The following is an 18,291-nucleotide window of genomic DNA, read 5'->3' as shown; positions in this document are numbered from 1 at the left end:
AAGGATAAAAGTAATTATAAATGTTAATTTGTAGTGTACATAAGTGTGCAAAGGCTGGGGGGGGGGTATGCTCAGCTTCTTTATGAGTTTGTGGGTACAGCTGGAGTACTGAGCTCTGATGAAATGTTGACTTCTTCACCCGGATTACCCAATATTATACAATGTTCACTATCACCAGGATTGTATACTTGCAGGGTTCTGATCCAGGCACAGTATGTTCTCTGCTATTTTTGGCCAACAAAACATAGAGAAACTTTACAGACTCCCACCATCCCCAATGATCCAGCAATTTCAGAATCTGAGGCCAGCATGAGAGCATCCTTGAGGAGGGTGATGGAAAAGTATCTAGCCCAAGCAGAGTACATGGTTGAGTACTGAAGATCTGGAGTGCTCACTGACATCATTAATGCTTCAGAAGTCTGTGGTTCAAGCATCCTTTAATTTTACCAGTGCATAAGAAGAATGTGGTAATCTGCCTCAATGACTTTGATAATAAAATTACGTGAACTTTGGATGCTAAAGAATTTTCCATTCCATCAACTGCATTTTCCTTTAACAAAAACAATAACAAAAATGAAACCAAGGTTTCTGTACTTCACGAATTTCACTGCAGTAATACAAGCTCCAAGTCTTTCAGAAGCATAACAATCCATTTACACAGAATAGACCACATCACTTGAGAGGCATAGATAATGTCAAGCTTTTTTCCCCATAGTAGAAAAGTCTAAAACTCTGTGGTCTTACTGTTTATTTTTGAATGAGTTAACTCAGCAAATAAAACTGTAGAATTAATTTCATACAAAAATTTAAGTATTTGTAATAATTTATATAGCACTTTTCACAGATACTATTCCCTTACTAAAGAGTACAGATAAACAAATTTGTGATTTTTCTCAACAAAAGCAAAATTATTACACTAACATAATTTCCTCACATACTTTTCAAGGTATTTCGCCAGAGATTTAGAGTCATGGAGCAATATTTATGAATTGCTCCATAAATTCCTTTGAATCTTACCTTAATAAGCTGTGTTAACTCTGAAACCAGCTTGGCTTTTTGGGTATAGATTGCTTTCAACTTTGTATTAGCTTTTCGTTCTTCCTCTTCGAGATTGATGGTATCCATCTCCATCTGCTTGAGACTTAGAAAATATTGCCAAATATGAGGACTGAGCAACATTTGTCTGCTAACATGAAAATACTTTGTGACAAGACCATCAATGCCTCAGATAAGGAGCTTGCTGCCAATATTTGCGTTTTCAGGACTGTTGGATTATTCAGAGATCAAATTGAAAATAAATTTTTACAGAACCTGGCTGAAATATGATTGAACGACAATTAAACTTGATCTTGAATATCTCTTTTCCTCAGGCTAACAAAGCTGATTTCATTTAGTTTGCACTCATATTACAAACCCCATTTCCAGAAAAGTTGGGATATTTTCCAAAATGCAATAAAAACAAAAATCTGTGATGTGTTAATTCACGTGAACCATTATTTAACTGACAAAAGTACAAAGAAAAGATTTTCAATAGTTTTACTGACCAACTTAATTGCATTTTGTAAATATACACACATTTAGAATTTGATGGCTGCAACACACTCAACAAAAGTTGGGACAGAGTTAAAATAAGATTGAAAAGTGCACAGAATATTCAAGTAACACCAGTTTGGAAGGCTCCACATTAAGCAGGCTAATTGGTAGCAGGTGAGGTATCATGACTGGGTATAAAAGTAGCGTCCATCAAAGGCTCAGTCTTTGCAAGCAAGGATGGGTCGTGGCTCACCCCTTTGTGCCAAAATTCGTGAGAGAATTGTTAGTCAGTTCAAAAGGAACATTTCCCAACGCAAGATTGCAGAGAATTCAGAGACATCTCAGTGTGTAAAGGGCAAGGTCGGAAACCACTGTTGAATGCGCTTGATCTTCGAGCTCTCAGGCGGCACTGCCTAAGAAACCGTCATGCTACTGTGACAATTATAGCCGCCTGGGCTCGGGAGTACTTTGGAAAACCATTGTCACTTAACACAGTCCGTCACTGCATCCAGAAATGCAACTTGAAACTGTATTACGTAATGAGGAAGCCATACATCAACTCTATGCAGAAATGCCGGCGAGTTCTCTGGGCCCGAGCTCATCTCAGATGGACCGAAAGACTGTGGAACCCTGTGCTGTGGTCAGATGAGTCCACATTTCAGCTAGTTTTCGGAAAAACGGGCGTCGAGTTCTCCATGCCAAAGATGAAAACGACCATCCTGATTGTTATCAGCGAAAGGTGCAAAAGCCAGTATCTCTGATGGTATGGGGGATGCATCAGTGCCAACGGCATGGGTGAGTTGCATGTATGTGAAGGTACCATTGACTCTGAGGCGTATATTAGGATTTTAGAGAGACATATGTTGCCATCAAGGCGACATCTCTTCCCGGGACGTCCATGCTTATTTCAGCAGGACAATGCCAGACCACATTCTGCAGGGGCTACAGCAGTGTGGCTTTGTAGACACGGAGTGCGTGTGCTTGACTGGCCTGCTGCCAGTCCAGATCTATCTCCTATTGAAAATGTATGGCGCATCATGAAGAGGAGAATCAGACAACGGAGACCACGGACTGTTGAGCAGCTGAAGTCTTATATCAAGCAAGAATGGACAAAATTTCCAATTGCAAATCTACTACAATTAGTATCCTCAGTTCCAAAACGATTAAAAAGTGTTATTAAAAGGAAAGGTGATGTGACACAATGGTAAACATGCCTCTGTCCCAACTTTTATTGAGTGTGTTGCAGCCATCAAATTCTAAATTTGTGTATATTTACAAAATACAATTAAGTTGGTCAGTAAAACTATTGAAAATCTTTTCTTTGTACTTTTGTCAGTTAAATAAAGGTTCACGTGAATTAACATATCACAGATTTTTGTTTTTATTGCATTTTGGAAAATATCCCAACTTTTCTGGAAATGGGGTTTGTACATAATTTAAATAATACAAAGAAGCAACAGGTGTTATGCAACAATCTAATATAACCACTCAGAGTAAGGTGCTGCTTGTTTGGCATAATTAACAATAATGCAAGTTCTATCAGTGCTTGGCACTCACTTTAGTTTTATAGTTTACTAATATTACATACTTCAAGGTGTGCATATGATTCTTCCAAACTAGAATGACAAAAGCAGCAAATGCAGTACAGGCAGTCCCCAAGTTATGAACGTCCGACTTACAAACAACTCATACAATCGGCCCTCCTTATCCGAGAGGGATTGGTCCCGGGACCCCTCGCGGATGCTCAAGTCCCTTATTCAACCTGACTCAATGCACTGGACCTTAGGACCCAGAGCTCTGAATCCGCAGTGTTTCTGTTCACGAAAATAATCACAATCACGATTGAAAATAAAGGAAATAATAAAGCGATCGGAATGAGGTGAAACGCCATCGGTCACTGGAAACGTGTTAGGCTACATCGGTCAATGATTGGAATAATTTTAAAGGATAAAGTGAGAAAGGCTCTGCCCCGATGAAAGCTACAATTATTACTAAGCAACACAGTGGTTTAATTATTGGGTTTTGGGTTTTTGATCCTCCATATCAACCCGGCACGGTGGAGAGCGCACACGGGAGTGGTCTGTCACTGAATCAAACTCCGGAACGTCCGTTCCCAAGCCCGGCGCTGAAACATACGTTCTTAAGCGTTTTATATGCATAGAAAGGTAAAATATATACTATATGCTATGATAAACGTTTGACTAACTGACGCTAAATAATACTGGATGTACCTGTTCCGACTTACTTAGTAAGAGAACTTATAATTTTTTTCGATCCCAATCCACAATAACCCATGCACATCCTCCTGCATACTTTAATCATCTCTAGATTACTTATAATACCTAATACAATGTAAGTGCTATGTAAAATAGTTGTTATACTGCACTGCTTAGAGAATAATGACAAGAAAAAAAAGTCTGTACATGCTCGAACAACAAGTGCTGGAAGAGCACTTCCAGGTTTTCCCGATTCGCAGTGGGTTGAATTCGCGCATGTGGAATTCGCGGATAAGGAGGGCCAACTGTACTTAACAAACCAAGGAAGGAGAATGCTGTCCGCCATTTTAAGTCAGATCACGATGCCATTTGCCACTTTAAGTCGTTGCCATTGACTCTGTGTTGAGTGTGTTAACTTTGTATTTGGCTTAAATTTTTCTTAGCAAGATTCACCCTGACACCCCCCCCCTCCTTTTCCAGTCAGCACTGCCCCCACTTGTCCCATTTAACCTGTCTCACTATGGTGGACTTTAGGACCTGGCGGAGCTCGGGACCCGCCGCCCGCAGTGTTTCTGTTCTGTTGACGGAAAACAATAACAATTGAAAATAAAGTATCAGAAAGACGTGAAACTTCATCGTCATTGGAAAAGCGTTAGGCTACAGTCGGTCAACGATCGGAACAATTTTAAAGGATAAAGTGAGAATAATGGAGCATGTGAAAGGCCCTGCCCCGATGAAAGCTACAATTTTTACTAAGCAATGCAGTGGCTTAATTATTGAAATACATACGTTTCTTAAGTGTTTTATATGCATAGAAAGGTAAAATATATACTATATACTAAGATAAACGTTTGACTAACTGATGCTAAATAATACCAGATGTACCTGTTCCGACTTACGTACAAATCCGACTTAAAGACGGACTCAGGAACGGAACTCGTTCGTAACCTGGGGACTACCTGTAACTAATATGACACTTAAAATATACCCAATGCAAAACTGGAATATCAAGAACCATTCAAATATAAAGAGTGAACCCTTCTCTATTCAATAAAATAATTTTCATGGAAATATTTTCCCCACATAAAATTTAACTTTTCAGTAAACAGAGAAATTCATTTATTTTTCTTTAATATTATGCACGCTGAAAATATACCTAACAATGTGTTTTTTATATTCTTGTGCATCTCCAAAAATCACCTCTTAAATTGGGGGTTCCCAACCCGGGGTCCACAGACCCCTTGGTTAATAGTAGGGACCCATGGCATAAAAAAGGATGGGAATCCTTAAATACCCAGCCAGATAGCCAGCTAAATCCAGAATTTTGTTGTACTGTTAATGGGCGGTGTTTGCTGTTTTCTACACAAGATACCCTCAGGATTTACATTGTACCTGAATGCACAGTAAAGAGGGTCATTCTGTACCTGTCATTCTTTGTGCTGATTTTCTGTTCGAGTTGCCTTCTCTTGCTTTTCATCTCCAAAAGTTCTTTCTTTTTTGTCCTCAGTTCATTATCTTTCCACTCGAGACGTCGGTGTGTCTCAGAAATTTCAGCAAGGCGGGATTCCAGCGCATTTAGCTTTGTAGTTATTTCCTACAAAGTATACAAACAGCATACGATGTTATGCAACTTCCTTTTACTCCTTGCTCTCTCCCTGCAGTTCACTTTACACTGAAATGAAGAGGCAGCTAACAAAATAGTCACAAAAAGTGATGCTAATATGGTTATAGTACAGCTCCTTATATGAACCAACCAGTTCCAGACCACAACAACTATGAGGAAAACCATGCTGTATCTAACAGAATAAAAGTATTATTATAACTAAAAGCCTAGTTTAGACAAGACACTACGCAGGTTGACTCTGTGGATAAGAAGGCATATGGTTCATTGGCCTTCATCAACTGTGGGATTGAGTATAAGAGCAGAGATGTAATGTTGCAGCTATATAGGACCCTGGTTAGACCCCACTTGCAGTACTGTTCTCAATTCTAGTCGCCTTACTGCAGAAAGGACGTGGAAACCATAGAAAGGGTGCAGAGGAGATTTATAAGGACGTTGCCTGGATTAGGGAGCATGCCTTATGAGAATAGGTTGAGTGAACTCAGCCTTTTCTCCTTGGAGCAACGGAGGATGAGAGGTGACCTGGTAGAGGTGTACAAGATAGTGAGAGGCACTGATTATGTGGATAGTCAGAGGCTGAAATGGCTAGCACAAGAGGGCATAGTTTTAAGGTGCTTGGAAGTAGGCACAGAGATGTCAGGGTTAAGTTTTTTTTTTAAAAACGCAGAGAGTGGTGAGTGCGTGGAATGGGCTGCCAGCAACGGTGGTGGAGGTGGAAACGATAGGGTCTTTTAAGAGACTCCTGGATAGGTACATGGAGCTTAGAAAAATAGAGGGCTATGGGTAAGCCTAGGTAGTTCCAAGGTAAGGACATGTTCAGCACAGCTTTGTGGGCTGAAGGGCCTGTATTGTGCCATAGGTTTTCTGTTCTATGTTCCAAGATCTTTCTAGTCCGGCATTCTAAATTCCATGGCCCAAAATGTTTTGAATCTGTAGTTCAGATTTGTATTACTTAATTCTAAGATCTAAAACTCAGTGAAATATTTTCTAACCTGCAGCTAATTAACTTACCAATGGAACTTCTGCAACATCAGCCACTAACTAATGTTTCTGACTTACAGACGCTTCATATTACAGACAGTTCTCAGAACCCTTGGTTGACTCAGGGAGTATCAATATTACATTAAAAGAAAGTTCTCCCATTCAGAGGATCATGACCTGGGGTAATTTCTGTAGTTGAGAAATGGAATTTTTAATACTTTCACATTCAAACAAAAAACCATTATAATTGTCTGAAAACTTACTTTTGCTTGATCATCCAATCGCCTCCGTTCCTCCACATCCACTTGAACAGTGAGGAACTGTGCATTTTTCAATGACGTGTTGCTTGAAATAACCTTATTGGAGTATACTGATTTTTTTACACTGTATCGCTCTTCCCCTGTATAGATCTGACGCAGATGAGTTTCTTTTATCACCTGCAAAACATCAATGTTGGTTAGAATGTTGCACACTAATTCGCATTGTTAGAAAATATGCTGTGGTACATCCTTCTCCCTGGACAATACAGGTTATATAGACCAGCGTTCTGATTTGACTACGACGACAAAAAATTAGTAAGATCTTGTCTCTTGGACTACGAACTCAAGATATCAAAAGACTTACAGGTTTTTTTCCTGTATTAAAGGAATATAATCAACATAACTTTCATCAATATCTGAACAATCTGCTCTACTGATTGCTATAAAGAATTGAGTGCAGAAAGAGGGGAATCATATGTTAAAATCTATTCCTTTACAGATGTGAAAACCATCATCTATAATGAGAAAAGATTAATATTAAAAAGACTGCCCTCTGATCTTTGATTTATTCAGTCTGATTGCTGATAAATTATGGTCACTCGTACACTATTAGATCACAGAGAATCCAATTATGAATATGTGAGACGTTTCTGAAAGTGAAAGAAACAAAACCCAGGGTTTATCAAGCAGTGGCAAATCAAGGCAACTGGACTTGCTGTGTTGGCTAGAAGACGTTTTGCCACTCATCCAATAGGCCTCTTCAGTTCTAATCAATGGTGGGTAGTTTTCCGGTTTGTTTACGCTTGTTTCTGGTTTGTCTGTGAGTTGTTTAAAGGTATAGCAATCACAAGAGGGTCGTTAAGAAGGTCATGTGACTACAATACCTTTAAACAACTCAGAATTTATAAACCGAAGAACTACCCACCATGGATTAGAACTGAAGAAGCTTCTCGGATGAATGGTGAAACATCTTCACAACACAGCAAATTCAGTTGCCTTGATTTACTACCGCTTGATATACAATAACCTGGATGACTGAGAAACTACACACACAAAACCCAGGGCTGTTAGCATATATTAATCACTGCAAAATTCAGTACAGAGTTGACAAAAAACTGCGTTATATATTGAGGATCAATTAACACATTTAGGGTGATGCATGTTAAATACTTCGGACAAAAGATGAATATACAGATGATATAGACATAACAAAGGTATAGGTCAGTGAAAAAGGGGTGTTTTTTGTTAAGGGAGGACATAACAGCAGTACTTAGTGATGGTATTCTTGAGGGATTATCATGAGGCCATATGGGTAGAAATTAGAAATAATTAGGGTCACTCTAATGGGGCTATTAGTCAGCGGGAACTTCAGGAGTTGGTGTGTAGAGAAATTGCTCAGAGTTGTAAGAATAATAGGGTTGTATTAGTGGGAGATTTTAGTTAATTGAAAAATACAGCAAGACAAAAGTGGAAAATAACTGACCTTTTTTTGACATTAATTTTTGGAAAGTAGCTATTCGTAAACATACTTAACAATGTTTTCTGAGAAGAGCCTTGGGAGAAATGAAGCATGTCCACAGGAATAAAAGTCAAAGATGAATTTTGTGAAGATGCTTAGGCAGATGAACGGGCATTACCTATTTTCAAAAAACTTCTGACATAATACATTAGAGAAAAAGAATCTCTAGGGATTAAGATAGACAGTGAATTACTTGGATTATCATGGACACAGGGCAGTTTTTAAAATGGAGACATGATTATTTGCACTTCCATGATTGCTTATGACCTAGAAAAGGATACTGGGAAAGCAGATGCAGATGGACAAAAGACTGTGCTAGTGTCAGAATCCTAGAGAGGAAAATATCAACATGGCCTTGATGTGACAAGGAAAATGGACCCAGATCTGAAAAATGATATTTTAACATAGCTAGATACTACTACATGATAACGGTAAGCTGTGGAATGAACTGAAATTGTATCAGAAGAAGCGTGACCTGAGTGAATGTGGTACAGCACTATTGAGGGTGGCAATCGGTAATCTTGCAGGACTCCTTGCTTAAACATGCTATGCTTCTGATACAACTTGAATACAAGTCGTCAATTAAAAATACCTACCTTTTCAATCATCGATCTAGTCTTTGCTGTTCCTATAGGAACATCATAAACTTTGTAATGTTCACAAAGATAGCTCATTACAGGTTCGGGTGCATCAATCAGCTCTCGCAAATAGGATACAAAACCGTAACTTCTATCAAAAGACAGACAGAATACCCACTGTTAATTGGGATATAATAAAGCAAACTGCTGAAAGAAAAGATCCCAAAAGGTAAAGAAAATGGTCAAGGAAAATCGACATGCAGGTTACACAATAGGTTTTTATTTTTGATTAAAGGGAGCTGCCCTTATAGTAACAATTAATATCAAGATGCAGTCAACATTAAGAAAACTGCAACAATTAGTGTTACAAATGTCAAGTTCTTCAGTTATTTTTGATCTTAAGCAAAGTCAACATTTCAGAGTTCAATTCTGACATCCTCTGTAAGGAGTTTCCGGGTTTTCCCCTGGGTGCTCTGGTTTCCTCCCATAGTCCAAAGATGTTCCAGATAGGCTACATGGTCATTGTTAATTATCCTGTGATCAAGTTAGGGTTAAATCAGCACTGTTGGGGGTTACTGGGGTAGAACGACAAGGGACTATTCTTCACTTTATCTCTAAGTAATAAAAATGAAAATAAATACAGCACAAATCATAATCAGTTAAATACTCAATGGTATTGGTATGTAGTAGAGTTCAGTATGCAGTGTTGTAAAGCAGTGTAGAGATTCGTAGATTTAGTCCAGAATTTTCGCATAATACATAACGCAGTAAGTCAGTGTAAATGTACAGTAACAGAGAAATAAATTTTCCCTGCAAATGCTATCTCTCTTGTTCAGTGCATAACAGATTCTCTTGCCTAAGTCAGAGTCTCACTCCACAGAATCAAAGACAAATATATAGCCTGATGATCCAGTGAAAAGAGCGCAGAATTATCCCTGGTGTTCCAGACAACTAATGAATAAGCAAATATTAGTCCAGAGAGATGCCATGATCCTTTATGCAATTTTGAACAGTCACTTAAGTGCTGACCTACCTACTTTATGGAATTACAGTGCATTGTTCTGCTCAGTCCTTCCTCTATTAAAAAATGGTAATCCCGTAAATGAATTTTGTTACACATATATACATAGGTAGTGGCAAGAACTTGTACACAAATTAAATTAATGGCTGCATTCCTTTCATTGCAATGGTGAGTATATTTTCAAAGTATTTCATTGGTTTTAAAGCACTGTAATGTTTCAAGGTCATGAAAATCACTGTAGAAATACGTGCTTCTTGCATAAAAATTGAGATCTGATTAGAAGTATTAAAATATTACAAGTGCTACATTTAAGATTACAAATGTTTATTTTTCATTTTTGATGACTAGTTCAAGAAACCTATGCAAAGCAGAATTATTATAGGAAAAGTTCAAGCCAAACAAAAAAAAAGAAAAACACAGCAGAGTCAGAATTACATACATTTCCAAATAAAAAGTTAGCCATTTAAGGTTCAAAGCACAAAGAAAACCTTCCACAAATTATTCAGCTATTTAGCATCTTGGAGAATAAAAATAGTTTAAGCAAAGAAAACGTAAACTACTTACTTAAGTTCTTGAATGGGCCTAGTAGGTGGCTTTCCTGCCATTGAAACAGGAGGTGCACACACCGCATTCACTTTTAGCTTCTGTTTATCACGAACCTGATTGTGTAATATTAGTGTCAATCAATTTAATTTATTGGGAATCATGTTCCAGCTTACTTTGCTCCCTGCAGTTTTCCCTCCTAAGCCCCCCCCCCCCCCACACACTTCCAAATTTGCTGCATATGCAAGTAACTGACACACACACACACACACACAATTTCAACCAACATGAGCGTGGACAGCAACCACACTCACGAACCTGGGTTTCTGCTCTGGTCCTTTCCATTCTCCAAATTTAGATGTTGCTTAAGGCTATCCATTCTTTCATTGGAGATCAGTGAACAGATCATAGCTATTATGACTATTATTATAATTGAAATAGTCAAATAAAATCATTGGTGTAATAATAATGTAAAAACAAATATAACTTTACATGCAAGTTACTCATTAAAATGTAATAAAAATGCTTCCTTGCCTAATTGTAAGTCTAACTTGGGTCTAATTCCAGTATGGTTCTAATTCCCCGATTACCATAAAATTCTTAGTTTAATATCTTGCAACCATATAGTCATCAGCATCTAATTCCAATTAAACATTCTTCTCATCATTTATTTTCTATTTAAGCCATTTGATGTAAAGATTCAACACAATAACCAAGAAAATAATAAAAACGGAGATGGCAGTACTATTTTGATTTATATGACCTTGCACATTTTATCCTCTCATTGAGAAATTTTGGCCTTGTGTGACAGCACACAAAAAGGGTGAATGATGAGTTGGCAGCTTCTGCATGTCTCTTAAGGCTCAAATAAAAGTAAAGGAAGCAAGATAAACTAGATGGATGTACAATATACACAGAAAATGCTGGAGAAATGCAGCAGGCCAGGCAGCATCTATGGAAATGAGTAAACAGTCAACTTTTCAGGCCGAGACCCTTCATCAGGACTGAAGAAAAAAAGATGAGAAGTCAGAATAAGCGGGGAGGGAAGAAGTACAAGGGAGTAGTTGATAGGTGAAACCAGGAGAGGAGGAGGGGTGAAGTAAAGAGCTGGTAGTTGGTTGGTGAAAGATAAATGAGAAGTGGGAATCTGATAGGAGAAGACAGAAGGCCATAAAAGAAAGGGAAGGCAGAGGAGCACCAGAGGGCAGTGATGGGCAGGTAAGGAGATAAGGTGGCAGAGGGAAATGGGAAAGGGGAATGGTGAAGGAGATATGGCAGCCATTGCCAGAAGTTTGAGAAATCAATGTTCATGCCATCAGGTCCTTCCAGGTGAGGCAACACTTTACCTGTGAGTCTGTTGGGGGTCACCTGCTGTATCTGGTGCTCCTGTTATGGCCACCTGTATATCGGTCCGACCCAATGTAGATCAGAAGACCTATGCACCATCCAGGAGAAAAAGTGGGATGTCCCAGTGGCCACCTATTTTAATTCTACTTCCCATTCCCATTCAGACGTTAGTCCATGGTCTTCTCCATTGCCGCAATGAGGCAACACCCAGGCTGGAAGAGCAACACCTCATATTCTGTCTGGGTAGCCTCCTAGCTGTTGGCATGAGCATCGATTTCCGGAACTTCCAGTAATGGCCCACCACCCACTCCACTTCACCATTCTCCATTCCCCTCTCTCACCTTATTTCCTTAACTACCTCTGGTGCTCCTCCTCTCTTTCCCTTTCTTCATGGCCTTCCATCCTCTCCCATCAGATTCCCCCCTTCTCCTTCATTTTTTTCAACAATCGACTTCCCAGCTCTTTACTTCACCATTTACCTGCTCCCAATTTCACCTATCATCTACTACTTTGCATTTCTTCCCCACCCCACCTTCTTATGCTGACTTCTCATCTTTTTTCTCCAGTCCTGATGAAGGGTCTCGGCCCAAAACATCGACTGTTTATTCTTTTCCATAGATGCTGCCCGGCCTGCTGTGTTCCTGCAGCATTCTGAGTGTGTCGCTTGGATTTCCAGCATCTGCAAATTTTCTCTTGTTTGTGATTGGATATACAGTAGAGCAGTCAAGAAAATTTGGAAGAACAAATAAATCTCACTTCAAATGAAAAACTAATACTTTTGAAATGCAAAGCTTCCTCTTTAAAAAGAAAAATAAAAGTCCTACTTGTGGACATCACTCACCTCACGAAGGAATGTGTCCATGTCTTCCATGTTCACACAAACAAAAGCCCTCAGATCATTCAGCGAAATATGGTTTTCAATATACTTAGCATTCCTCGAATCCTTCATATTGAGCTGTAAAAATTAGGAAAGGTAAAATACTTTTTCAAAATCATGCTATCAAAATGCACAGCAACATTCCACACTTATGAGCTTAAAGACAATAATTATGAAAGCACTTTCTTTTTTATTAAGCCACAGTGTGAAGTCTGCAGGGTATCCGCAAGGTTGCAAAGATGAGGCATCACGTGAAGCAACCAAATTTTGGTTTAAAAGATACTTAAATCAGTCTCTCCTATAATCTTAAGTATCAGAGATCCCCAAAATGCTGCTTTTAAAATTCAAGGAATATTGAAGGAAGACAGCACTTGGAACAGAATCAGAATGAACTTTATTAGCATATGCCTTGAAATTTTATTTGTAGCAACAGTGAAGTGCAAGAAAAAAAGACTGTTATAATAAAAAAGTGCAAAAAAAAGGTTTATATACAAACCACATTTCCAGAAAAGTTGGGATATTTTCCAAAATGCAATAAAAACAAAAATCTGTGATATGTTAATTCATGTGAACCTTTATTTAACTGACAAAAGTACAAAGAAAAGATTTTCAATAGCTTTACTGACTAACTTACTTGTATTTTGTAAATAAACACAAATTTAGAATTTGATGGCTGTAACAGACTCAACGAAAATTGGGACAGAGGCATGTTTACCATTGTGTTACATCACCTTTCCTTTTAATAACACTTTTTAATCGTTTTGGAACTGAGGATACTAATTGTAGTAGATTTGCAATTGGAAATTTTATCCATTCTTGCTTGATATAAGACTTCAGCTGCTCAACAGTCCGTGGTCTCCGTTGTCTGATTCTCCTCTTCATGATGCGCCATACATTTTCAATAGGAGATAGATCTGGACTGGCAGCAGGCCAGTCAAGCACACGCACTCCGTGTCTACAAAGCCACACTGCTGTAGCCCCTGCAGAATGTGGTCTGGCATTGTCCTGCTGAAATAAGCATGGACGTCCCGGGAAGAGATGTCGCCTTGATGGCAACATATGTCTCTCTAAAATCCTAATATACGCCTCAGAGTCAATGGTACCTTCACATACATGCAACTCACCCATGCTGTGGGCACTGATGCACCCCCATACCATCACAGATGCTGGCTTTTGCACCTTTCGCTGATAACAATCAGGATGGTTGTTTTCATCTTTGGCACGGAGAACTCGACGCCCGTTTTCCCCGAAAACTAGCTGAAATGTGGACTCATCTGACCACAGCACACGGTTCCAGTCTTTCGGTCCATCTGAGATGAGCTCGGGCCCAGAGAACTCGCCGGCGTTTCTGCATAGAGTTGATGTATGGCTTCCTCCTTGCGTAATACAGTTTCAAGTTGCATTTCTGGATGCAGCGACGGACTGTGTTAAGTGACAATGGTTTTCCGAAGTACTCCCAAGCCCAGGTGGCTATAATTGTCACAGTAGCATGACGGTTTCTTAGGTAGTGCCACCTGAGGGCTCGAAGATCACACGCATTCAACAGTGGTTTCCGACCTTGCCCTTTACGCACTGAGATGTCTCTGAATTCTCTGAATCTTTTCACAATATTATGTACTGTAGATGTTGAAAGACCTAAATTCTCTGCAATCTTGCGTTGGGAAATGTTCCTTTTGAACTGACTAACAATTCTCTCACGAATTTTGGCACAAAGGAGTGAGCCACGACCCATCCTTGCTTGCAAAGACTGAGCCTTTGATGGCTGCTACTTTTATACCCAGTCATGATACCTCACCTGCTACCAATTAGCCTGCTTAATGTGGAATCTTCCAAACCGGTGATACTTGAATATTCTGTGCACTTTTCAATCTTATTTTAACTCTGTCCCAACTTTTGTTGAGTGTGTTGCAGCCATCAAATTCTAAATTTGTGTATATTTACAAAATACAATTAAGTTGGTCAGTAAAACTATTGAAAATCTTTTCTTTGTACTTTTGTCGGTTAAATAAAGGTTCACGTGAATTAACACATCACAGATCTTTGTTTTTATTGCATTTTGGAAAATATCCCAACTTTTCTGGAAATGGGGTTTGTACATACTATAAGAAATAAGACCATAAGATATAGGAGCAGTATTAGGCCATTTGGCCCATCAAGTCTGCTCCACCATTTCATCATGGCTTATCCAATTTTCCTCTCAGCCCCAATCTCCTGTCTTCTCCCTATATCTTTTCATGCACTAACCAATCAAGAATCTATCAACCTCTGCCTTATATATACATAAAGACAGCCTCCACAGCTGCCTGTGGCCAGGAATTCCACAGATTCACCATTCTCTGGCTAAAGAAATTCGTCCTCATATCCATTTTAAAAGGACACCCCTCTATTCAGTCATCTGGCCTTAGAGTCTCCTACCATAGGAAACATATTCTCCACATCTACTCTATCAAGGCCTTCCACCATTCGATAGGTTCAATGAGATCACCTCCTCATTCTGAGTTTTAATGAATGCAGGTCCAGAGCCATCAAAAGCTCTTCATATGACAAGCCATTCAATCTTGGAATCATTTTGTGAACTTCCTTTGAACTCTCTCCAGTTTCAGTACATCCTTTCTAAGGTAACAGGCCCAAAACTGCACACATTATTCAAAATGAGGCCTCTGCAGTGCTTTATAATATCTCAACATTACATCCTTGCTTTTATATTCTAGTCCTCTTGAAATGAATGCTAACTTTGTATTTGCCCTCCTCACCACAGACATAATCTGCAAATTAACCTATTAGATCATCCTGCACAAGGACTCCCAAGACCCTTTGCTCCTCAGATTTTTGTATTTTCTCTCCGCTTAGAAAATAGTCAACCCTTTAATTTCTTCTACCAAAGTGCATGACTACACATGTCCCAATACTGTATTCCATCTGCCACTTCTTTGCCCATTCTCCTAAACTGTCAAAAGTCCTTCTGTAGCCACTACTTCCTCAAAACTATCTGTCTCTCCACCTATCTTCATATCATCTGCAAACTTTGCAACAAAGTCATCTTCCCTGGAAGAGAGCCCAATGATCCAAAAATTCCCTCCTACACCAACTCCATAGCCACATATTACATTATATAATCTTCCTTATTCTGGCCTCACTAGAATGTGGCACAAGTAGCAACCCCGAGATCACAACACTGCAGGTACCGCCCTTTAACTTAGCACTAAACTTCCTTAACTCCCTATGCAGAATCTCATCACTCGGCCTACCCACGTCATTGGTAAGAATGCTGAGGACTCGATCCAAGACATCCCAGACCCTGGCGCCCGGGATGCCACGTGCCATTCAGGAATCTCGTTCTTGCTCTCACAACCTCCTGTCCATTCCCCTAACAAATCCCCTATCACCACAGTGTGACTCTTCTCTCCACTTTCCCTTCTGAGTCAAAAAGCTAGACTCAGAGCCAGAAACCCAATCACTCTGACTTTCTTCTGTTGATTCAACACCTCCCCACCCCCACAAGATCCAACATGATGTACCTTTTGTTGAGGAGGATGAACATAGAAAATAGGTGCAGGAGTAGGCCATTCAGCCCTTCGAGCCTGCACCGCCATTCAGTATGAACATGGCTGATCATCCAACTCAGAACCCTGTACCTGCTTTCTCTCCATTCCCCCGATCCCGTTAGCCACAAGGGCCATATCTAACTTCCTCTTAAATATAGCCAATGAACCGGCCTCAATGTGTGAAGAAGTTTTTCCTCATCTCGGTCCTAAAAGGCTTCCCCTTTATCCTTAAACTGTGACCCCTCGTTCTGGACTTCCCCAACATCAGGAACAATCTTACTGCATCTAGCCTGTCCAATCCTTTTAGAATTTTATATGTTTCAATAAGATCACCCCTCAATCTTCTAAATTCCAGTGAGTATAAGCCTAGTCGATCCAGTCTTTCTTCATATGAAAGTCCTGCCATCCCAGGAATCAATCTGGTGAACCTTCTCTGTACTCCCTCTATGGCAAGAATGTCTTTCCACAGATTAGGGGACCAAAACTGCACACAAAATTCTAGGTGCGGTCTCACCAAGGCCTTGTACAACTGCAGTAGAACCTCCCTGCTCCTGTACTCAAATCCTTTTGCTATGAATGCCAACATACCATTTGCCTTTTTCACCGCCTGCTGTACCTGCATGCCCACCTTCAATGACTGGTGTACAATGATACCCAGGTCTCGTTGCACATTTATCCACATTAAATTGCATCTGCCATGAATTTGCCCACTCACCTAACCTATCCAAGTCATCCTTCATCCTCTTAGCATCCTCCTCACAGCTAACACCACCGCCCAGCTTCGTGTCATCCGCAAACTTGGAGATGCTGCATTTAATTCCCTCGTCTAAATCATTAGTATATATTGTAAACAACTGGGGTCCCAGCACTGAGCCTTTCCGGTACCCCACTAGTCACTGCTCACTGCACTAGTCACTAGTCACAGAGGGGTACTCTGCACTGGCTTCTTAACCCCTTTCTCCTTCCTGTGTCCTACACCTTAGGTGCAACTACCTCTCTGTATGTCCTATGTATTAACCCCTCAGTCTCCTGAATGATCTGGAGTTCATCCAGTTTCAGCTCCAGCTCCTTAATGCAGATTGATAGAAGCCACAGCTGGATGCACTTCTCATAGTTGTAGATATCAGGGACACTGGAGGTCTCCCTGCCTTCTTAAATCCTGCAAGAGGAGCATTCCACTACCCTCGAAGAACAACTTGGGTGTGAACCCAAGCGAAATCCCCTCCTCTCAAAACTTCCGAAGTCTGGAAGTTAATAAGCACTAATCTTATTCATAGTAACTTTGTGCAAGAAGCACAGAACAGAAATGTTCTTAAAAGGGCACATCATAATTGTTTTGGCGCAGTATCAAAACAGGCCATGGCCTGCTTCATAGTAACTAGTTAACAATACAGTTCAATGTCTTGGTCACTGAAGTCAATGAAGACTTCAGAAAAACAAGACTTATAATAGGAATCCAGACACAACTGGAAGACATCCTACTTCTTTAACCATAAATAATGGCATTATCATTTTAATAGATACTTACAAAAGGATCCTTACCTCGAGCATAATTGGCTCGTAGATGTGTCCACGGAATTTATTCTTGTTCTCTCTTAACCACAGGACAGCATTGTATGTATCTCTAAATCGATCCCGAAGTTTTGCTTCTTTAAAATTCATCATATCTTCAAGTCTTTTGATATTAACCATTACCTCTGTTTCAAATAGTTGTACATGATGCCATAAGCAGAGCACATTACGACACATCGACTTAAAGGTATATTTAAAATTATGATAACAATATCATTATTTTTTTGGAACAAAAGCAATGAGGCTCTCAGTGTTTAATGATAACTTGGGTAAACAAGACAGTAACTGCTGACACAGATACCATGTTCCTTTACAATGCTTGGCTACAGTCCTCAACAAGAGGATTTTCAGTGAAATTCTAGCAACAGAGTCTTTATACTTGTCCACTAGTTCCTTACCAAAGCATTAGTAAAGTCAGGGCTGGTGCATTCAAAAGTGACCAAATGAATGGCATAACTATTAAAAATTATTGCTGAACAACTTCTTCAGCCTGAAGAATTATTTTACAAACAGGAAGATAGCATTCATTATTGTAATTCATATTTCCAAATTATTGATTATCTGAAATTCTGTGCATCACCCAAATCTAGTTTAGTTCCTATTCCTAGTTAGAACATTGCATTGGTAGCTGTAATATTCTTCAGTTGAAATTGTTGAACAGCCAATTCTTGCCTCAAT

The 18,291-nt window shown here is 39.5% G+C and overlaps 2 protein-coding genes across 8 annotated transcripts in view; one reads left to right on the top strand and one right to left on the bottom strand.

Moving 5' to 3' along the window:
- The window catches only part of klf9 (Kruppel like factor 9), a 103,450-nt gene that overhangs the window by 25,030 nt on the left and 60,129 nt on the right, over positions 1-18,291 (top strand). For 2 of the 6 annotated variants that reach the window (XR_012099270.1, XR_012099268.1), the window contains exon 4: positions 195-2,793. The exons of the other annotated variants lie outside the window; for them this stretch is intronic. The gene's annotated coding sequence lies outside the window, so the exon portion shown is untranslated. Of the gene's footprint in view, positions 1-194; positions 2,794-18,291 lie in introns of those variants that run through there. 6 annotated transcript variants of the gene reach the window in all.
- The window catches only part of smc5 (structural maintenance of chromosomes 5), a 63,825-nt gene that overhangs the window by 13,238 nt on the left and 32,296 nt on the right, over positions 1-18,291 (bottom strand). For both annotated transcript variants that reach the window (XM_073048519.1, XM_073048520.1), the window contains exons 10-16: positions 17,584-17,738; positions 12,461-12,574; positions 10,294-10,388; positions 8,727-8,859; positions 6,615-6,788; positions 5,174-5,343; positions 1,018-1,141 (exon numbers count right to left, since the gene is read on the bottom strand). In XM_073048519.1, the coding sequence (XP_072904620.1) occupies positions 1,018-1,141; positions 5,174-5,343; positions 6,615-6,788; positions 8,727-8,859; positions 10,294-10,388; positions 12,461-12,574; positions 17,584-17,738 (965 nt within the window). The remainder of the gene's footprint in view (positions 1-1,017; positions 1,142-5,173; positions 5,344-6,614; positions 6,789-8,726; positions 8,860-10,293; positions 10,389-12,460; positions 12,575-17,583; positions 17,739-18,291) is intronic.

Source organism: Hemitrygon akajei, chromosome 6, assembly GCF_048418815.1.
Source record: "Hemitrygon akajei chromosome 6, sHemAka1.3, whole genome shotgun sequence".
Taxonomy (NCBI): Eukaryota; Metazoa; Chordata; class Chondrichthyes; order Myliobatiformes; family Dasyatidae; genus Hemitrygon; species Hemitrygon akajei.
The sequence above is the reverse complement of the archived record's forward strand: the minus strand, read 5'-3'. Positions and strand labels throughout refer to the sequence as shown.